General features: G+C 54.2%; 7 protein-coding genes across 8 annotated transcripts; 4 read left to right on the plus strand and 3 right to left on the minus strand.

The window, feature by feature from the left end:
• Nucleotides 1–4,186: 4,186 nt before the first annotated feature.
• On the plus strand, nt 4,187–6,148 carry KRP23_14054 (uncharacterized protein; the record flags this gene model as incomplete). 2 transcript variants are annotated; one of them, XM_067884839.1, is made up of 1 exon in its annotated part: nt 4,187–6,148. In XM_067884839.1, the coding sequence occupies one exon, from the start codon at nt 4,187–4,189 to the stop codon at nt 6,146–6,148; it is 1,962 nt and encodes a 653-aa protein (XP_067737607.1). The 2 variants fall into 2 exon arrangements, with proteins under 2 accessions (XP_067737607.1, XP_067737608.1); XM_067884840.1 differs by having other exon boundaries at nt 4,556–6,148.
• Nucleotides 6,149–8,963: 2,815 nt separating this feature from the next.
• On the plus strand, nt 8,964–9,791 carry KRP23_14055 (uncharacterized protein; the record flags this gene model as incomplete). The annotated part of the gene is made up of 1 exon (XM_067884841.1): nt 8,964–9,791. One exon carries the CDS (start codon nt 8,964–8,966, stop codon nt 9,789–9,791), a length of 828 nt encoding a protein of 275 aa, XP_067737609.1.
• A 2,524-nt stretch (nt 9,792–12,315) lies between these two features.
• On the minus strand, nt 12,316–14,727 carry KRP23_14056 (Adenylate kinase 7; the record flags this gene model as incomplete). The annotated part of the gene is made up of 1 exon (XM_067884842.1): nt 12,316–14,727. The coding sequence occupies one exon, from the start codon at nt 14,725–14,727 to the stop codon at nt 12,316–12,318; it is 2,412 nt and encodes an 803-aa protein (XP_067737610.1).
• A 282-nt stretch (nt 14,728–15,009) lies between these two features.
• On the plus strand, nt 15,010–16,078 carry KRP23_14057 (Parkin coregulated gene-like protein; the record flags this gene model as incomplete). Its single annotated transcript, XM_067884843.1, has 2 exons — nt 15,010–15,085; nt 15,162–16,078. The coding sequence occupies 2 exons, from the start codon at nt 15,010–15,012 to the stop codon at nt 16,076–16,078; spliced, it is 993 nt and encodes a 330-aa protein (XP_067737611.1).
• A 70-nt stretch (nt 16,079–16,148) lies between these two features.
• On the minus strand, nt 16,149–18,191 carry KRP23_14058 (Kinesin-like protein KIF20B; the record flags this gene model as incomplete). The annotated part of the gene is made up of 3 exons (XM_067884844.1): nt 16,149–16,514; nt 16,569–16,596; nt 17,575–18,191. 3 exons carry the CDS (start codon nt 18,189–18,191, stop codon nt 16,149–16,151), a joined length of 1,011 nt encoding a protein of 336 aa, XP_067737612.1.
• A 129-nt stretch (nt 18,192–18,320) lies between these two features.
• KRP23_14059 (uncharacterized protein) lies at nt 18,321–19,401 on the plus strand (the record flags this gene model as incomplete). The annotated part of the gene is made up of 4 exons (XM_067884845.1): nt 18,321–18,415; nt 18,507–19,016; nt 19,084–19,201; nt 19,282–19,401. 4 exons carry the CDS (start codon nt 18,321–18,323, stop codon nt 19,399–19,401), a joined length of 843 nt encoding a protein of 280 aa, XP_067737613.1.
• A 116-nt stretch (nt 19,402–19,517) lies between these two features.
• On the minus strand, nt 19,518–20,308 carry KRP23_14060 (Sodium/potassium-transporting ATPase subunit alpha-4; the record flags this gene model as incomplete). The annotated part of the gene is made up of 2 exons (XM_067884846.1): nt 19,518–20,198; nt 20,294–20,308. 2 exons carry the CDS (start codon nt 20,306–20,308, stop codon nt 19,518–19,520), a joined length of 696 nt encoding a protein of 231 aa, XP_067737614.1.
• Nucleotides 20,309–21,593: the final 1,285 nt, after the last annotated feature.

Genomic DNA, 21,593 nt, shown 5'->3' on the forward strand with positions numbered 1-21,593 from the left:
CCGGGTCGCGGCACCAGTTGTCGTGTAGGAACACGCAGAAAATCTCACTACCGAACGGTATGAGTCCCACCAACAACACACGCTTCCCTCGCGAAAGGTCAGCGAACGTTGGATCAACACCTGAAGACCAGGAACGATCCCTTACACCGGGTTGGTTGTAAGCGCCTCTGTATACCAAGGTTGAGTTCGGTCAACCTTAAAACCTGCACTACTAGCCACGAGCGAGGGCTAGAATGCAATATTGCGCTTTCGCGCGAACCCCCGCAGTCCCTCAGAAGTAAGGGTACCGGCAGTCACGCCTAATACGGGTTTGCCGAGGGTAACCTCGGCGGGTAGTGAAATACACTTGGGAACACTCGGGTTCCACCAATATATAGGGACCGACACTCCTTGTCGCCCCTAACATCTCGGCCACTCCTATCTCTTGGACTGACCAGCAACAAACTCTCGGTTCAATGTACCTCAAGCTCGCTGACAGGCATCCCACGCAGCCGAGCGTATCCAGACCCTAAGACAAGCTAGCTAGACTTACCGAAGACGGACTTGACCCTTGGTGGCTTGTGGGGAAGACTGCTGATTTATTTCTCTTATCCTACAGCTCTGGGAGCCTCTGTAGGTCATCATTTGGCTAGTCCTATATCTCTATACAAATATCAAGTGTAAACAGATCTCTGTGGAAATCGTATAGCCGGCTCTACACAGCCGAGGGTACGACACCGAAGTGGGTACAAACGAGGTTTTTAACCTCGGCCGGGGTTTTATTAGACCCAGCCGAGACCTCGGTCACTATTGTTCCTAGGTCACTATAGCGCGGGAAATGAGACCAGCCAATCAAGACACTCTGTCGCCGTTCACTGAAAGGTGCACCGTCCGCCGGGCCTTGACTGTTCGGCTCCAAAACCCAACGCCACAGTAATGTCCGTAGCGCGAAGCCGTTTCTTGAGCTTTGTACACAGGCTTTTCTTTAAGCAGAGTTATCCGCACCATCAATCTACCTTTCGTTTAACTGAGGGTAAACTGCATTCCTACAAATATATCATTTAAAGATAAGTAAAAACAATAATAACAAAATATTCATACCTTTTGCTGTCAGCCACGCGTGCATACCAGCACGATTCCAGCCCATGATTGGGCTTTTATTAATTTGGTACTTATGATAAGAAGCTCCATCCATGCGAATTCTGCAGGATCCATGCTGAGATGCCAAAGTCACACACAATCTTTCAAACCACCGGTCGAACTTTTCTGTGTTAAAGTTGCCGCGATAGTCCACGTCTTCATCGAGCTCGTCTTTTTTTTCTTTTCAGCGTGGAGTTCCAGCATTTAATTGATTTCTCAACAAAGCCAACCTTCACACGACCGCCTACAAACGAAACAAAGCATGCAGCAATGATACAAGCACTAATAATTTGTTTTAGTAAATTGCAACTAATAAAATTAGCAAAATTGAACGCACGTTATTTAATTTTCAAAAAACAGCGTACCGTGCTCCTTTGCCGCTTTTGTTGTAGCGACTTCTGTCTTCGAGAACCCACGCCTTTTCCTGAAATGTGGTTCACGTTGCAGAATGACTCGTCGAGAATACCTCTGTGAGGCGCGGGTTACACTTACCATATCGACATGGTCGCCGTTTCGCAAGTTTTTTTTTCTCTAGATACGTAGCACGGAAAAGTACATTTTCAACCCCATTAGCATTTACATGCCTTTTCTTACCAACAATGTAGTGAAAATCGAGCTCGTTTAGAAGCCGCACTGCATGGTTCGCAGTTCAAGGGTGACATTTGTCTTGGCTGTAACCTCCAAGATGACTTTGTTGGCTGAACGAGTTTGTTCTGCGTCTTTATGAATCTGCGGATAACAGGTTCTAACAGTGCAGGGTCGAACGTGCGCTGTTTACCGCGTTGAGATGGCTTGGAGTACATAATAAAATTATAGAGATTTTGTTATATAACTGATAAGAAAAGAAAGCATGAGCGATTTGGTAGGTAACCTTGAAGTCGGTCAAGTTCTCGGCCTTGTACTCCTCCATGTCCGTCGAAACCGTGCCGTGTCTAATCCCAAGACACGGGGCTACAAGTTCCCTGGTTCGGTGGACCTTGAAGACATTCAGGGCGTCTGCATTGTCCATAAATTTGTAGCACCTTACTGTGAACATTTTCTCCCCCGGTGTCAGCTCTTCGCGAGCCTCCATCGCGGAATGCGCTTTTTCAATAAGCTAAAGAGTCCTGTACACGCCTAGCAATCAATAGAAGCGACTGGTGGTTTTTAAAGTGCCAACAGATAAGTATTTAAAGAGCTACGACATTTTATGTGGTCGGTTAGAAAGTCTTGGTTCAATGATCTATCTATGTCGAGTACAATAGAGCTGAAATCTTCGGAGAAAATTCGATAATAAAATGCTGGTTGTGGTTTGGCGCGCAGATAGCAAAGAACTGTTGGTGGTGCAAACTTTACCCAAAAGTGAGGTTGGTGGTTCATAAATAGGCATTTACCCTTTCCCCAAATCTAAATCCCGCCTCAGTTACACTATAGAGAACCGCCTACCCCAATTGACCTAGCCCTACTCAAAATCGCACACGTTTAACGAAGTCCTACTTCTCTATCCACAGCATCGTTCCCAATTAATGCACGCCCCAAGGCCACAGGAGATTGTCGGTTGAGCTACATAAGGCTAGACGCAGTGAGCACATCGGGTGCTACAAACTTAGGACCAAGTAGCTCGTACATTTGCTTTACGTATTAAAAAAAAAAAAAGAAGAAAGCAATATCACTTTTCTGAAATGCAATGAATCCTTGGATGAAAGCCAATAATAAATGGGTAGAAGCCAAAATGACCATAGTGAAAAAGTATCCGAAAAAAAGAATGGAAAAAATGCCCCCGTCCTAACAAAATCAAATCCGTTTTACAGCATCGTACGGTCCAGGATTTAGGGGGGGGGGGGCAATACGTTTACGTGTACTGTAAAGCTCATGAGGAAGCGATCCAGTGTCACAATATCCAGCTTGCCAGGGATAACGACTAGGTTTTTTTTTCGTGTGCATGTACTACGGCACTACGTTGCCAACGGCACCATTGACCGTCAATTTGACGATCTTTTAGGATCGGCTCTCTGTGACACGCTGTTTTTGACGTCAGCAGCAAGTTGCTGCACATACCATGCGCGTTTGACATTCACTTGTGCCCTCGTGCTGCGGCACGAAGCCCTGGTCCCGCGGAGAGGCAGTGTGCACAACCAATTGTCGCTATTTCTATCGGGTGCGCACAACTCCAGTGCCTACTGTTCTTCGGTATTACTTAAGTAGCACTGAGTTCACGTCCAGCGTGTTAGAAACGAACGAACTACCACTCAGAGTAAGATTATGGCAACTGTGGTTGCACTCAACGCAAGTGCTGTCAGCAGGAACTCGCAGATCCGGTTGCAGTCACTGCTCCTGTTGGAAAAGCAGACTGTCTGCTGCGCTGACGCCGCCAAGCAGAGGATCGGGCCGATCATTGGTCGGAAACTCACTTGAAGCATTATTTGAGCGCATAACGGCACAACGCTGGCACACGAAGTGCACAAGGCGAGATCGCCCGCAGAACTATAATACACACGCAACGGTGAATGCAATGTGTTGAACTTACGTGTCGAGGGCGACAAACGTCAGCCATCCCCGCGAGCAACGGCTTCGTGGCAATCAAGTGGCTGAAGTTGGGCAAGCTCAAGCCCAGGTAGGAGGAGGAGCTCACGAGAGCGGCGCACTGAATACTTTGCTCTGCCTGCACAGTGCAAGTGTACCCCTATCCTTTGCGCTGTTACATGTACGAGACCACTTTTTCCCGTTTATGTTCGCCGTGTTTCCTCTGAAGCGGAGCCTGCCGCCTTCGACACGCTGTCGCCCCCGCAGCTCCAGCTGCCTTGAGCAGCTTCTGCCTTAAGCACTTGCTTTGGTCTCAATGCCCTCAAAGTTTGTCGACTCGTGAGGTTGCGTCAGTGCAGCAGTATACAAACGCCAAGGTAAAGCGTGACGCGACACACATACGTTCACATTACCTGCTGCAGGTCGCGGTGTCGCCATCAGAGAGGGGGCAGGTGCGGGTTGCTCGCTTTTCTGCTCTGGTCTTCAGTTCCAGTTTCTCCCCCAGCAAAGCGCAAGCAGCAAAGCCAAAGAAGAGAGAGAGGACCAGACGCAAGCACAAGTAACCATGGATCTCTCCATGATACTCAGCCCCGCCCTCGAGGAAGAGGAGCGCGTGCTTCGTCCGCCGCACGCTCCTCCGCGGGAGCCCAGTCGCAAGTGGAGTGCTGAAGAGCTCCAATGCGCCGTGGCGATCCTCCAGGACTTCCAACAGCCTTTGAGCGAGCCCGCATTTGACGTCCGTGGCAGAGATGGTGTTGAGTCACTGCGCTACTACCCTGAGTTGCGGTTCAATCAGGAACACCACGTTGATGTTCAACCAGCCTTCGCTCGTTCAGACGACGCCGTCCTCAGGGTGGCAGATGGCCGCCAGCGTGGAAAGCATAGCAAAAGGGCAAAGTCGCAGCAGCAAGGGTCCTCCTCCACTGTAGACGATATGTCCAAGCTGGACCTGCTATTCCAGGCGGATGCCATCATCAAGCGTCGCCGTCCGAAAAAGGCGCCGCCGTCTCCCACAGGTGACAAGCCACAGCATCTTCGTAGCGGAGTGTGGTCTCGTGCAGAGGAAGCGTACGCAGCAGCACTCGTGTCGTACTTCCTGCAAGGCCTGCTAAACTTGCCCGAGGGTATGACGCTCCGTAAGTTCCTTGCCGAGAAGCTTTGCTGCAATCGCCGACGTGTCTCGATGAAACTAGGCACGGAGTCGCTGGCAGGTCAGAAAATCCCAAGGAAAGTTGGCGCCTCGGCGTTTGTTGCTGCTGACCCTCCTCTAAGCGATAAGGAGCGACACGAAGTTAAGTGTGTGCTTGACGAACTCCGAGCGGCCAACTTCTGCTCCGAGCTGTTGAGCGGCAGCTATCCTGACGAAGACGACGAAAGCGACAGCCACCCACAACGCAGACTGTTTAAGCTGGATGAGGACAACGAAGGCGGTAGTTCTCGTCGCTTCAGCCAGCGCAAGAGCTTTAAGCCCAAGCGCGGCAAGCCCACAATCATCCGCACAGGCTTCGAATCACCGGAAGAAGAGGAGTTTGTCAACACCATGTTCGAGTACTTTATGACCGGTGCTCTCGACTTGCCTGAGGGCACGAAACTCGTGAGCTATCTATGCCGGCAACTAGGCTGCACCCCGAAGCAGTTGTCTATGAAGTTAGCGCCACAGCGTATGGGCGAGCGCAGGTTTCCGGATAACGTTGGCTCCATCACTTACGTGCGCAAGAAGGTTGGAGATGCCCCGCCGGATAATTCCGGCGACGACGATTTCTCGGAGGAGCTGTTCGAGATCGAGAGCCGCCTAACCGAGCTGCGTCTTGCTCATGAGGAGACACACAAAAGTGCTTCCGCTGTGGTGTCGACGCCTGTTAAGCGTGAGCGAACGTTTAGCACGGCCAGTGTGTCTAGCACGGCTGCAGCCAGCGTCACCAGTACGCCAAACACTAGCCCCATGCGTGCCTTCCGGCGGAGTGGTCCATGGACTCATGATGAAGAAGTATTTGCATCAGCACTGATTGACTGCTTCTTCAAGGGAGTGCTCAACATTGCTGAGGGGACTACACTTCGTGCATTTCTGTCGTCGCGGCTGTGCTGTAATCCCATGCGCATCTCCAAGAAACTCGCGAGTGAATGCATCGCCGATATTCCGATCCCGAAGAAGCTTGGGAGCTCGACCTACGTGCGCCGCCCTGAATCAACTTTAGAGGAGCAAACTGAGGCCGAGGACGCTCTACAGAGCTTACAGCACACGTATCTGCAATCGAGTTCGAAAAAGGGCAATTCCGTCTCGGGCTCGAAGCGCCCCCGATCGTCTCGCGGTCCACGACCAGTTGTTACCACTGTTGATACGGACTCGGACTCTGCCGAATTGGACTCGGATGCCTCCGTTCGCCCACGCGGAAAGAGCCTCGAGAAGCTGCAGAAGACGGTGAAGACTTACTCGCCAGCCCAGGAAGCACGGAGGCAACGATTCCACGTGCCCCACGTCGGTCCCGAGCTAGTAGTCCCGACACCACTAAAGGAGCAGCTGGCCTAAGACTTTGGTAGACCAAGTTATAAATCTGTACGGGCAAACGTGTGTGCAATGCCGGTAGAGATGAACAGTTATGTGGATTGCAGCTCACTCTGTGGAGTGCCAACTTCTTTGAGGATGGACATGCTGAAGTGCTGTTGAGTGCGCCTTGCCCTCAAATGGTTGACGTTATTTGTGATCGACGGACAAACATAGGCACAAGTTAAAGCCCCCGAGGTTGGTAGTCTATGAAAGCCGCTGCACCGCCCACAGCACCGCGACGAGTTCGTCGTCTCAGATCTCCCGGTGTAGTGGTGCCCCGCCGACTGGTGCCAGGACTACCACCAGTGGTGCAGCGCTCGCGAACACCGGATGGTCCTTCACCACGCGTCAACAGAAGTCCACGCCGACTGGTGGATAGCGCTGCAGATCTGGCGGTGATTCGTGAAGTTGGCCAAGATGATGCTGAGGCCAACAGCCAAGTCGCGAGACTAGCAGATACAGTGCGCGTAGTAATACGATGTCGGCCCACGAATACAACGGAGCGCGCCAGAGGCGATCCGTCGCTGTTTCGCTTTCCGCTGAAGGAGTCTACCACGCTCCACGTCGTGTCGTCTGCAAACGGTGGAAATAGCAGCAGCTCTGGCTCGGCGCGTGAGCTCGTGCGCAGCTTCCAGTTCGATCTTTGCGCGTCAGAGGAGCTTTCGCAGGGACAGTTTTTCCGCGCCTGCGGCGTGATCCCGCTACTTGAGTCAGTGACGGAAGGATATCTCGCCACGGTTTTCGCTTACGGGCAAACAGGATCAGGCAAGACGTACAGCATGTCAGGGCTCGACGAGCTCTTAGCAGGCTCAGACTCGCGAGAGGGTCTGGTGGGGGCGTCTAACAATGCTAGGGAGCTCTCCGACGGGCTCATTCCACGAGCTCTCAAGCACCTCTTTGCGCTACTAGAGCAAGCTCCCATTGATGTGAAGACAGTCGTCCGTGCGTCATATTGCGAGATCTACAACGAGCAGGTTTTCGACCTGCTGAATCCTGGCTCCGGCGCGTTGAATGTGCGGTGGAACGCACGCGCCGGCTTTTACGTGCAAGACCTCCTCGTCGTTCGCTGTGATTCACTCTCCGATGTGCTGGCTGTCGTAGATGAAGGTCATCGGAACCGGCACGTTGCGTCGCACGGTATGAATGCAGACTCGAGTCGCAGCCACTCACTCCTCACGATACACGTGGATCGCACCGAGACGCGAGACTCGGATAGCGGCAATAGTAGTATCACTCGATATGGGAAAATGAGCTTTGTGGACCTCGCTGGTAGCGAGCGGTTGAAAGAAACACGATCCAGCAACGCCGAGGAACCAGCAACATTAACCGTAGCTTGCTTACTCTGGGCAAAGTCATCTCAGCGCTGGCAGCATCATCGACCACCAGCCAATTCCACTACTACGAACTCAAACCACTTCATCCCATATCGTGACAGCAAACTAACAAAACTTTTGATGGACTCGCTGGGAGGGCAAAGCCTGACACTTATGATCGCTTGTGTATCGCCGTCTGCCGCCGCACTGGAGGACACACTCAGCACACTAAATTATGCTACGCGGGCGAAAAACATTCGAAACAAACCGGCAGTCCAGGTGGATCCTATCGAGTTGGAACTTAGCAATCTGCGGCACGAGAACCATGTTCTCCGGACTGAAAACGACGCGCTTCGCCTGCGGCTACAACTGGCTGGCCCAACATCAAGCCAATCGACTACCCAGCTCCAACGACAGTCAAGTCTGGCGTCCATCCCGTCCAGCTCACGCCTACCTCCATTACTGAGCGTGTTGCCGTCCTCTCTTTCCAGCCCCAAACCCTCGCTCCCTTCTCCATCACGTCTTCCAACCTCGCAACGCAACCAGCTTCAGGCGCTTCAGGACTGACCACGAGAAACTGACGCTGCGGGCTCTGGCATCGGAACAGAAGTCGAAGCAACTAGAAGCTGAGAACAACACTCTCCGGCAAAACCAGAATCGGCATCCCTCCCAGCAGCAATCTTCTCCTCGCCAAACCGGTAATAAGCTTAACAGTCCAAGCAACAAGATGAGGCATTTGCAGGAGCAGGTGTATCAGTTGCAACAGCGAGAACAAGAGCTATGCACGCTTTGGTACGTACCCACCACGTCGACTTCAACCCCCAGAGCAAGTCTAACGATCTCAACAAACTTTATGATCTTCGTGCAGTCTCGACGAAGTCGTGGGTGGCGTGACGCACAGGAGTCTGGTGAGTCGGCTAGACATCATTAATCACGGTAATGTGCAATAGAATAACGAAACAAGAGGCCGCACGATGCGACCCGCACCAATTTCAGTGGTGTTGAAATTCATCAAGGTGCAGCCTACGCGTGATCGACTATAATACCTGTCCGAGAATTTCAAGATCCTGGTAAAGGAATGACCCGTTCAAGTCGCCACAATGGATGCTGAGGATTTCAAATGGCGAAGCACTTCGACGAAAGACTGGAGCTCAAACCATATCACTCGTAGTACTTTTGGGACTGGCCCGTTGGAGGAATTCGTTTGTCCATACTAAGTATTCAAGAAATTCCGTGCTATCATCGCCCTTCAACTGATAATGGTGTACTGCCCGCATCGCGCGAGTGAAGGTATTTCGTGCCACGTGCGTTTCGGACTCGCGTTTTCGTGCTGTTCCCATCTTTTTAAAAGGTACCGAATTTGTCTAGTGTGCTCCACACCACGCTCATTTCTCAAAGGCTCAGTTGCATCATGGCGGCGCCGGCGGCGAAGCCCGCTCTTAAGAAGATGCTGCCGTGGCTCAAGCGCCTGAAGGGGGCCCTGGATGACGACTGACTCGTCCGACTCCACGTCACAGCCGTCGGAGGCGACGCCCAAGAAGGTGGAGAGGGAGACGAAGCGTGGGGAGGGCGGGAAACGCCTCAAGAAGCGGCGCCGCGACGAGGAGTCGGGACCTGAAGGCAAGCGTAGCCAGAGTGAAGGGAAGCGCCGCCATGTCCGCCACAACTCCAAGAGCCCCAAGCGCGCTGGAAAATCTCGTCGTGCGTCCTCCGAGAGCAACAGCGATGAAGATCCGGACAAGATTCGACATCGGCGGCTGGAGACGGCGGCACGACGTAAACGGTCGAGACTGGGGGATTCAGATGGCTCCAAGACAGCCCAGTCGCCTGTTGGCTCAGCGCAGGCCAAAGCGGCGACGTCTCGAAAGCATCGGATGCAAAAACTGCGAGCTCTACGACACGAGACTGGTGAGGATGCGAGGCTCACTGCCTTCAAGTTGAAGAGGCAACAATCCTATGAAACGTTTAAGGAGAAGGAGAGAGTCCGGATGCGAGCTATTCGAGCTGGGAGGGTCTCTGGAACTGATGCAGATGTAGAGGATGAAATCGCCCCACGGCCGCGCATTCCGCTTCCCGGTAAACGTGGCACTGCTGGCAAGTCTGGAGTGCCCAAACCTCTAGCTTCGAAAAAATTCCGTGTAAAGGAAATGTTGCATACGACGACATCTGAAGCCGCTAGTCCAAAACCAGCCGAGTCTGAAGAGGAAGATACTGCGGATTCCGCTGTGGTCGCTAAAGATGCCCAGGTTGATACAGCGAAGCCAAAAGGCAACGATGACGAAACCACCAAATGCTCTGCGGATCGCTATTGAGCACCCAGAACCAGTGGAGAATAATGAAGAACAAACAGAGGTGTCTGCCGTCAAGAGCGTCGCATCTGATGAACTGCTGCAAGTGAAACCCGATGTCAATGACGAACAGGACAAAAAGACCAACGGCGTAACTAGTGTCAACAATGTTGAGTCCAACATCCAGGAATGCAACGAGGAAAGGCAGACAACTTCAGTGGCGCTTGTAAACACACCTGTTGTGGCGGTCAAACACGAAGAAATGCAGGTGAAAGCTTGGGTCATCCGCGAGCGACACCACTTCAGGAGTATATGGGGTTGGAACAAGGTCAGTCGATGTATTCCTCGGCTACTAAAAGCTTGTCTGACCCAGCAGAAGCTCAAAATGGAGATAAGGAGACAACATTTGCCGTGAAGAACGAGCAAGTACTGCCCGACGCGATCCCAATCCCAAGGAAAACTGCTGAAAATGGATCAGCCACGATTGCAAATGCTTCGGAATTTGTGATCCCGAAGCGATCTTTTGCAAAACCAGGGAGTCAGAAAGAGGCACCTCGGGGGCAAGTGAACATGGGTGGTACCAAGCGCTTTTTACAGTCCCGTGTTCCCGTCGTATTGAAACCACTGCCGTCTCCTGAATCGAGCCCGCAGTTGTCAAAGCCTGACCCTATACGCCCCCGACGAAAGCGGACGAAGAACCATGTGCCAGTGAAGCCTATGGCGATTTCTAAGCAAGATCGAGCCATGATGCGCCTGTCCAAGAGGCGTAACTCGATCTTCATGGCAATAACAGAGCTGGCGGTTCAATCTAATAAGGCATCAGCACCATCCACGATTGGGTATGAGGTTTTCGACGTCCATGGAGAAGTACTGCCTGATTTGATCCCTCGCTTGAGCTGCGCTACGAAGCCTGAAATTGCGTTGAATCGGGAATCTTACGCCGCTTCGTTCTTTGGTGTGTCACTTTCTGCCCCAAAGTCTAAAGAAAAAGCAAACCCCGACTCTGATGAATACATCAGCGACGAACCGAAGACTCGCGAAATTAACTGCTATGAAAAGCTGCGTTTCGAGCGCCCTAAGGACAGAGAGTTTTACCAACAACGAATGTACGGGACCGCGTTCGTACCGCAGTCATTACGTGGATGGATAACGGTGATTATTCGCAACGCGCGTTTTGAGCGGAGGTCCACCGGCATCCGATTTAATCAGGATCGCGACCGCGAGGAGTTTGCTGCCTCGCTGGTGAAGCGCTATACAATCAACAAATCCGTGCCGCGCTGCGATATCCCACGCGAAAACTGGCAGAGACTGATGAAGAATCAATCTGGTACGGTATATTTGCACTTCTACAATCGCGAGGACGCCAAGCAGGCGTCACAAGTCTTCCGGGATGACTTTGGGGGACCTTTAGAGTTGAAAACGGAGTATAAGGCGGGCGTGAGTATCAGCCCATGCTCTTCCCCTGCTGCAGATATGAGGTTCCAAAGCACCCCGAGGCGATCTTGTTCAAGCGACCGCAATGCACCGAGACCGTCTCCTCTTTCATCGCAAAATGGGAGCGCACGTAGTACCCCATTACGGCAACGAGATCGTCTTCTTGCGTTGAAAAATGGTAATCGGTCCTCGAGATACGATCGTGGCCCACCTCCAGCCGTATCGCCATGGTCCAGAGACGGGAGTCGATTTGGTCCTTCTCTAAGTGGAAACAAGCGCCCACGTAGATCCAGATCCAGGTCTCGCTCGTGGCCCAAGCCGCTCCCTGCTGAGCAATACGATCCAGCAGCTAAAAAATCGGGAGCTTCATCGATATCAGCCGAGTCAAATACTCATCTGCAAAAACCAAAGGATGAAGCATTGCCAAATAATCACGAAGGAACTGGTGCTTACAGTGATAATGGCGATGGCAATCTCGCACAGCAGCGCGTCGCGTCTCCTTCTCCGCTTCGGCCATCAAACGGTTGCCAGGAGAGAGAGATGCGTGAAAAGGAGACGCATAACGATCAAAGAGGAAATTCTGAAAGAGGAAACAGACCTGAAGCTGTGCATGCACACCCTTGTGGAAACAATAGCAAGAGAAGCGCACGTCATACCAGGTCTCCTCCTCGAGGACGATGGACGCAGCAACCAGACCGCATGGAAAACCGTGAACGACGGGATGACTACACGGATAATGCACGCGGTCGATCGCGAGAAAATGACACGGCGTATCGTCAGGGCCAGGAGCAGGTGAACTACCCCCAAAAAAATATGAGACGATCGGGATCGCGACCACGGCGCGAGATCTCGCCATCTTTTGGCGGGCGTAGTAGCGGCCGAGACGCTCCGTCCACCAAAGAGCGTCGGCGGTCCCAGGACTTTGTATCAAATGATGGTAACGATCGTGGAGAGCGCGTGCAGTCGAATAGTACGAATCGCTACGGTGGACGAGGCTATCGAAACAGAGGATCAAACGACCGCAGAGGAGGCGGAGCGTACGCACAACCTTAAAGATTGGTTGATGTATTACGAAGTTGTGAGTGCTTGTATCTCAAGCAGTGTCCAGTGTTGTCTAAGCCTCGTTTGCCTCGTCCTCAAGCTCCTGACCCTTGCGAAAAAGAAACTCCGCCAAGTAGTCGATCGGGTCCGTCGGCTGAACTTTGACGACTTCTAGCATCCCTTCGGTCAGTGCTGGTAGCACTGTATCCATGAGATAAGTACGCAACGGCTTAGCGCGCGTCTCGAGTAGTTCGGTCTCTTCGCGTTGTAGAAGCTCAAGCCGTGCTCGTTCCCGAGCCAGCTTTGCTTGCTGAGCCGCCTCGTCTTGGGCACCTTGTTCCCGTGTGCGTTGTGCAGCACGAGCTTCGGCCTCACGAACTTGCTTTTCTGCGGCAAGGCGCTGGTCACGCAGCTCTGCACGTGTCGGATGAAAGTTGCGTGGTGCCCGACCGCCTTGTTCCATGTAGCGGTTGATCGGCGCAATGAAGGTTGAATCATCACGGTACGCGTGCTCGTCCCTCAGAGCCAGCTCTAGTACCTCCACCCCGTCCATTTTGGGCTCAGGTGTGTTAGCACGAGGCTTCGGCTTCTCGAAGAATGCCTCCAACGCTTCAATGCTGGTCTCGAATTCGTCGAAACGTCGGGCAAATGCGTCCTGGGTGTTGTCTGTGCGCTCAGCTTCCGCCTCTGACAGCGCCTGTGCCCGTATTTCCAGCATTGCCCGAGGTGCCTGTAGCACCATGACTCGGTTGGGTGCCTGTATATGTCGTCGAGGCTTCAGACGTGCCAGTAGTGCTTCAATATCTACAGCGGGGATGGCCATTCCTCCTTCAGCATTCGCGTCTCCAGTTGCTGCTTCGGCGCTATCTCCCTCATCACCAGGATTGCCTCCTTTCTCCTCAGCTCCCCCTGAGGACTCGCCCTCTCCGTCAAGGTTACTGTCGCTGGTTTGGTCATGCGCGAATATTTGTTCTGCTTGAGCAGCTGAAAGAGGGAGTCCGTCCAGCACGTAGCCTTGGTTGCGGCAAGCAGCACCGCGCAGTTTCCAGCGAAGCAACGCCACCAACGCGCTCTCTGGAAGTTGAGTTGTATTTTCAGCCGAGCCACGTGTTGGAGCCCACTGCTGCAGCTCGTCACGCAGCTTCTGCATTTCGGCAACATCCGAAGCCTCGTTTAGCTGGTTGCTTGCATCTGGTGATTCAGCGCTACCTTTATTGCTTTCCGGGGTCAGTGCCTTGGACGACGTAGAATACGTCTCGTCATTTTCAGGCGCGAAAAGCTCCTGCAGGAGTGTTGCAGGAGACAGATACGGCAGATAGTAGTCTTTCGCAAGCCGCCGACTGAGCAACGTTTTGCCGACTCGAGGAGCTCCCAAGATGATTGAGCGCAGTGGATGCAAATCCATGGCGTGAATGAAGTCATCGACAAAGAAGGCTAAGTTCCCTAGCAGACCGCGTGAGTAGTGCTGCCACTCCTCTGGTGCCACCAACGTATGCATCGCTCCAGCAGACGTATCGAAGCGCAAGTGCAGCTGAAGTGGCGTCACAAGTTCCTCCTCTTCATCCAAAAGCAGTGCGTCAGCTTCAGCGTCGGCGGCACCGGCAGAGTCGTCGCGGTCGCGCAGACGCCCGGTGGCAAGCAAAGTACTAACTCCGCGACACACATCACGCAGGGTTGTATGGCCGCTAGTCTTGTCCACTGCAAGCAAGTACTTCTTCGGAGGCGGTGAAGGCGAAGCTATCACGCGGAAAACTAGCAAGGCCAGGTCGTAAAGACTGATCATGGGCAGCAGATTGCGACCTTGACTGGTGGGCTGAGCCTGTGTTGCAAGGCTGGGTACCAACAGTGACTGATCCGGGTTCAGCCAAGCCTCACGGAAGATCAGCTGGAGTTGTGACTGAGCACCGCCATATATAAGTCCTGCACCAACGATGCAGGTTTCCAGCTCCCCAGTGCGATGGGCACTCATGATCTGCGTCTCGGCGGTCTTGAGCTCAGTATACTTCCGAGCTGGGCGTCGAGACTTGAAGTCGTCTTCGACGTGCCCTGAACTTGCACCTGAAGCTGCGAATGGCGCGTTCTTGCTCCACGACAATATCGAAGACACGGCGATAAAGCGTTTAACGTTCTCGCCACTTTCATCTTCGTTCGTCTCCTCGTCCCCCTTGGTCACCCCGCGCTTCTCGAAGGCCTTGAGAGTCTCCATGGCTAGCTTCGGATCGGAGACTACTGCAGTGACCACGACAACGTCGGCCATTTGCACCAGTCGTCGCCACGCTGCGGGGTCACTTTGCAGTGCTACAGGCTCCTTGGCGGCTCCATCAACATCGCTACTCGGATGACTCTGGAGTTGACGTTTCAGCGCCGCCATTTCGGACTTGCCGCCGCGGGCAGCCGTTCCCAGGACTTCAAGTCCCGCATCTTGGCAGTTGCGAGCCAACTCCGTCGACAGCGATGATCCTAAGTCTGTGATGAAGACGCGCATGCTGTGAGAACTGGAACGCGAAGTTGGCTGGAACTAGATGATCTCGAGTGGTGTTGGCACATCGAGGAGGAGTCTCATGGCGGCGGTTGCAAGCGATTCCGACCCGCCGCTGACTCGCTATTTTTGCGATGGCCGTTGTCCGTAACTCACTATGCACGTATATTAGGACTTCGCGGCAAGAGATTGGTGTCACCAAGCTCGAGATTTTCGCCAAGCTGTGTGATGTGCATTCGGCTGCCGATATACTAGTGGGTTTTGCACGCTTAATTCACAACCACAGCCATGAAAAAGGAACTCGCGCCGCTATCCACGGGCCCAAAGAGCATTGCATCGTCGTCGCATCCACGCAAGCGCAATGGTACAGTCGAATGTCTAGGTCGGGGTGATGACTGTGGTAATTGTAATCTAATGATTGGTATTGCGTGTCCATGTAGTGGGTGTGCTCGAAGTCAAGATGAAACATCGACTGCAGGAAGACCAGACAGCCGTGGCGATGGGAGTCTTGTGCCGATCAGGCAAAGCGCAGGGAAATCATCACCATTCGAAGAAGCCGCAGCGACTTCCCACGCTTTCGTCAAAATCGGAGCCTGTACTCAACTCACGTCCGATCTCTTTCGAGACCGATCGAGAGCTGGTGATGTCGGATCTGCAGTTACCATCGCCTACGCGGTCAGTCATTGACCGTCATGTACAAATCACCAAACACAGTATCAAGCTCGCGCACGATACCCTACCACCAGTGGCAGGAGCATTCAAAAAGCGTGGAGCCCCGGCGTCGATGTTTCCTCAGGCATATGCAAGGAACGAACTGCCTATCATGATCGAAGGGGGCAAAGGTGGCGGTAAGACCGGCCTTCGATGGACGGCTCCAGTCGAAGACCTGGACTTCAGTAAGTACTTCCCGCTGTTTGTAGACGGTATGCGTGAGAAAGTGTTCCCATTCAGCTTCTTGGCTCGGGAAGGAGCCTTTCAACTAGCTGCCTTCGCTCAAAGGCACCCAAACAAACTTGTAGATTGTCTGCACCGAGTGATACCAGCACTTCGCACGAATATGGAGACTCGAGATGACGGAGCACTGCGCGACGGACTGTTACTGCTACAGCAACTAACACTAACAGCGGGCGTTGGGCCATTGATCGTGCCTTACTACCGGCAGATTCTGCCGATACTGAATCTTTTCAAGAGCAAACGACGCAACCTCGGAGATGAGATAGACTTCCGCCAGCATCGGTTGCAAGACCTGGGTGAGGTGATTAGCGAGACGCTCGAGTTGTTGGAACGGACAGGAGGCGAAGACGCGTTCATTAACATCAAGTACATGGTGCCAACGTACGAAAGCGCATTGAGCTGACAAGATTAGAGGCATAAAGCAAATTAATACAGGGTGCAGAGCTATCTCTTGTTGTAGGCACAATCACGGTTCACATATTGTCTACTACTGATACTGGTACAAGTTGGGGCTGCAATTTGTCAATTTCTGCTTGATGACGCTTGTGGATGCGCTGAATTTCGTCTTCGCATTCGCGTACCTTCTCGCGAAGCTCCTGCACATGCACACGAAGTTTTTCGCTCTCCTCAGCGTGCTGACGCTCTCGCTTCTTTCGTGCTGACGGCAGATCCTCACGCTGCAAGCGCTGCATACTTTGGTACTGTGTTCGAATCTGCTGCAGCTGCTCGCGCATTTCGTTGCCAATCTCAGCACGAATACGAACCTCCATCTGCATTTTTTCGGCTTCGGTCTGCGCCAACTGCTCTCGCAGCTCCTCATTTTCAAGCTCCAGCTTAGCCTGCAGATGAATGTTAAACAAAACCCACAGCAGGAAATTCACCATGCTACGTACCCAGTGTAGGTTCCTCTCGGCGACCTCCCTTTGGGACTCCATCGGTGATGTCCCAACATCTGTGTTCTTTGGTTTTCCTAAAGACGCAAGTGACCTGTGCTGACGGCGTGCAGAAGATTCACTCGTACGATGTTTGGTTTTGGCTCGAGGTGGGGGCGATACAGCAGTCGATTTCGGTCCCGCAACACTTCGATCCACGGGCGGCTTTGGCACATGAGATGCCGGTGCATCCGTTGACTGCCGCCTCCTCTTCTTTAATCGGCCATCTAGGTCGTAAAATGTAGCCGTCGGGGCAGCTTTCCTAGGAATGGACGTGCGTGTACGCACTAGTTCGCGTGCAACGGCACTATACTTGAGCGTGCGCAGGGTCTCGTCGAACTCATGACTCGAAGGGTTCACTGCCACAATCATCACTAGTGGGCCGTGATCACTGCCCACGAGGTTCTCCTGGAAAAGGCGCGCTAGCTTGGACTCGCGGAACGGAACCATCTTCTGAAGACTCGGCGGGTGCTGTTGGTTCCATCGCAACGTCTCGAGGCATCGCATGAGGTTCATGAGCGAGCCGTTAATCTTGCTGGCCTCCTGCATGCGCAGCCCCGTGGCTCCGCTCTTAGAACCGCGTTCCGAACCAGCCAAATCCACGATGGATACTTTACTGCACAAGTCGGACGAAAACCGCGATACGTGCTGGTAGAAATGCAGCGTGAAAACGCAGTGGCTGCGGCTCGAGTCCGAGTTGCAGTTCGTCTCCGCCATCTGCTTGTGCCGACGTCCCTGTTCCAGCAGCTCCAGGCCGTCTCCCAACGTCTTGATAGGTTTCTCCACAGCCCCACGCACCTGGATCTTACCGTCACAGTCCTGCACACGCAATGCTCTCCGCTTGCGAAGAGCCGGCGACAGCAGGTCGTACACGTTCTCGTTGTAGATCTCAAGATACGTGGCCGTCACGCGCGTCACAGGCTGCGCGTCGTGCTCCTTCCGTCGTGGCAGCTCGTCCATGACATACTGCAGCGCCTGTGGGAGCACCCCGGGCGCGTCCGTCGTGCCGCTGATCGTATACGTCTTGCCCGAGTTGGTGACTCCGTAGGCGAACACGAGGCCACTCTTGCCGCCGAACGCCGCATCCAGCACGGGCTGCGTCGTGGCCTCGAACAACTCCGTCTGCTGCGTCTCCTGCGAGAAGATGCGCGAGAAGTGGAAGTTCGTAGCCGTGCCCGTGGAGCGGTACGACTGCGACGTCTTGGGCGGTTGTGCGAGCAGCGACACGTCCGATAGCACGCGGAAGCTCTCCGGATCCTTCTCCTCGGGCGCGCGCTCCAGCGGCCGCAGACGGATCACGATTTGCACCTTGTTGGGGTCCTTCCTGTCATCCTGTGCATTGACCTGATTGACGTCCTGCTCTTCGTCCTGTCCGTCGTCCTGTCCGTTGTCTTGTTCAGGCTCCGGCTCGTGCTGTTCGTCCTGTTGCGGGTGCTCGTCCTGCTCGTCCATGGCGGCGCCGCTGAAACTCAGTCTTCGCACGATAGTGCTCACCTCTTCTTCCGTGAGGGACGGCGTGTCGCCCGCGCGGTTGTTGCCGTTGCGGTCACGAATGGCGAGCGCGACGTCCTCCCGAGATGCCATCCAAGTACCGAGAAAGTGCGCGCCAACTTTCAAAATGGCAGTTTTCAAGCATACATCACCCTCATTACAGTGACGGGTCTTGTTTCGGGGGAGGGGGCGACATTTGGCTCATCACTCAACGTACTGAAGATGACGCTGTCGAGAGTGTGCACACTGCTGCTCGTGCTGGCCGCGACGGTACTGGTAGCGACGTCCGCCGACCCGCGCGAGGTGGAGAACGCCGAGTACGTGCCTCTGTACATACCACTCCTGCGTCTCTAGTTGCTCTGTAGCCTTAGATCTCATCATCTCCCCCACCGTTCCACGTGTCCACAGACTCCAAAAGGAATTCGGCGACGACTTCGAGGACGAGCGCGCCTTTCCTGCGCTTGGAGAGTTAGAGCAGCATCTCAAATTCGATCTGGAGCACCGGCTGGCGGTGGACGCGCCCTTCGTGCCGCGCGGCATCGTGGAGATCGTGGCCACCGCATCGTCCCCCAAGCCCAAAATCTCCTTCTCCGGGCTACCCACGCTGAGCGGAGACGACGTGGAGAAGCTCGAGACGCTGCTGCGCCAAGGTCGCCACTATACAGTGCGTGCCAAGGCGGACCCAGCCGACCCGGACTCGCACTACGTTATGACGTCCGTACCTATGTGCATGCTGGCGGCCATGCGACTGCGCGAGGACTTCGCCTTCCACCTATCGGACAGCGGAAAACTCGTGGCTATTGAGTACCTCACGCCGTACTTGGATCAGGAGACCTGTGTTGAGTACCAGACGCGCACCCTTAAGGACGTGCGCTTCGGCCCGCTCGGAACGGTCTTGAAGGCACAGACCGGCCCTTCGTACGTAGCAGTTCTGTTGTGTTTGGTTGATGCGGTGGATAGTACTAACGTGTGGTGATCGATGCAGCCCTCCTAAGAGCATTGTGGTCAAGCGCGACCGCGCTCCTCAGGGCGTGAAACCCGTCAAGAGCGAGGACGGCAATGACGAACCGGAAGAAGAGAGCCAATCTTTCCTCCGCAAATACGTACGTGATGTGCCGTTCGTAGTCGCAGGGATGTGTGTTAGTTAAATGTGTGCTGATGTTATTTTCCTTGCTTGTTGCAGTGGTACATCATTTTACCTATCGTCGTCATGAGCCTGTTCGGTGGCGATAACGGTGCTGCGCCTGCTGCTGGAGCTGGTGCAGCCCCCGCTGCTCCTGCCGCTGGTGGAAGACGACGATAGAGCGCTGGGCCGGGATATCGTGAGCGCTCGTAGTGCAATGCTCTTTCAAGTTGATCTTTTGCAGGCACAATATCCCGCAGTAGAACAGAATCTAAGCCCAAGCTGGCAACTCTCCTCTAAACGATCAAGCTCGTTTGCTCCTCTTGGTCTCCCTTTTCCTTTTTCCTCGACGCAGATCCTGGTGCTGGGGGCCACTCGTGGAGCGAGACCATACTTCCCCAGAGCGTGTGGTCTCCGGTAGACACCACCACCGCTACAGCGGTTCCTTGAATCACACTCGCCGTCATCGGGATGATGTTCCCACACCGCAGTGGGTCCTGCTGCAGATGCGTCGGCGGAGTAACCGTTGTCACATGTTTCCTGCTACCTCCCTGTCCTGCCTCGGCATCGTCGCCCACGAGCGTCGTCTGGTCCACCACGCAGTCGTCCGAGCACTCGACAACACGTAGATCGGCGCCCGCCACGTCTCCGGCCTTGAGCTCCACCACATCTCCGTATACGAGACTCATGGCATCCATCCTCATGCGTCGAGTGGCCGCTTGGCCCTGCGTTGCGAACACTCGACGACGCACCGTCGCTTCACGAGGCAGCGCCTCCTGGTACGCCTGCATGGAGGCGGTGCGCAGGAGGCACGGGAGCAGGCAGCAGACCCAGGACGGGCAGTTGACAGGCGGCGTCACGCGGTTGGCGCCGTACAGCGCGCGGCGCGTCATGGCGTCGTCCCGCGAGAGGCCGAGGGCGGGATCCACGCCCACCTCCGCCACGAAGTCCGCGACGTTCGCAGGCTGCTGGTAGTCCTGATGCAGCAGTAAGGAGAGAGGGGCCATGAGCAAGAGGGGGACAAGAAATAAGAGGGGCGAGTGGCAACAGCAGTGGCAGAGCGAGTACGAACCTCGAGCTCCTTCATCTTCAGCGTCAGTTGCTATTTCGTTTCTCACTCATAGTTACTGACAAAACGGTACATACAACAAGCAGCATTTTCGGTGCGCAACGAAAAGGACTCGGTACATTTATTTTCCAGCCTACTCGATAAAGACACATACTTCTCAGCGGTTGAGTCTCAACGCAGTAGCATTGGTGACCTTATAGCGAGGAGCTCACCTCACGTGAAATGGGTCCTCGTCCGCTCTACTCCACCGAGTGAAGTTTGCGGTACGCCTTCTGAGAAGTGTTAGCGCCCGCACCGGCCTTCGCCCCAGTGTTCGTATTAGCGTTCGCAGAAGCAGTCGCCGTCGCAGAGGCACTCACCGACGCACCACCAGTCTTTGTCGTGGTGGTGCCGTCGCCGTTCGTGACAGCCACAGTCTTGCTTGAGTAGCCATCTCCGCCAACGTCGGTTCCAACGCCGGTTCCAACGCCGACGTCAACATCGTGGACCCCTACGGCAGGCGCACCAACACCGACATCGACACCGCTGACACCCACAACACCTGGGAGTCCCACGCCGACACCAGCAACACCGGGGACGCCAACGCCAACGCCCAAGCCCAAGCCATTCACGCCAACTGCTGCAGGAACTCCGACACCCACACTGGCAACGCCCGGGACACCGACACCGACACCGGGGACATCCAGTAGGCCGAAGGTCTCGGCAGCCTCCTTCTCGGCGCGGGCGTTGCTGGAGAGAGCTGCGATGGCGATGCACAGGACGAAGATCTTGCTGCTGTTGAACATGGCTGAAGTTGTTCTGGATTGTAGTAGGGGTCGACTTGGTCCGATAAAACGAGGAAAGTGCTTGGTCTTGGTGGAGTAGGCTCTAGAGGTAGGAGCTCGAGTGGGTGAATTTGAGAATGAGGTGTGCAGGCCAGTGCGCTGATACGGTGTCGAGCTGTGTCGAGTAGCGTAGCTGCTGATGAATACCCTGGACTAATACAGTATGGAGCCCAGTACGCCTCTGACGGCCATTTCCAGTACGTAGAGACGTTGCTGTCACGACGAAGGGGGTGGTGGTCATAGCGCCGGATAACACACAGACGCAGGATTTCTTGTCTGTCGCTCCGTATCGACAATGTTATCCCGCTTCAACTTAGACCATACAAACGGTAGTACAAATGGGTATAAGAAACGGCCGGGCTTTTTCGCTTTGACAGAGAGTGGATTGTGGAGAAACCATAGTCGTAGTCGGTGCCAACCAACCGTTTGAGAGCTCGTACAGCCAACAGGTATTCGATACATGCTTGGTGTCGACTACA

The sequence above is a fragment of the Phytophthora ramorum genome, assembly GCF_020800215.1.
Source record: "Phytophthora ramorum isolate Pr-102 chromosome Unknown Phyram_PR-102_s0020, whole genome shotgun sequence".
Classification (NCBI taxonomy): domain Eukaryota; phylum Oomycota; class Peronosporomycetes; order Peronosporales; family Peronosporaceae; genus Phytophthora; species Phytophthora ramorum.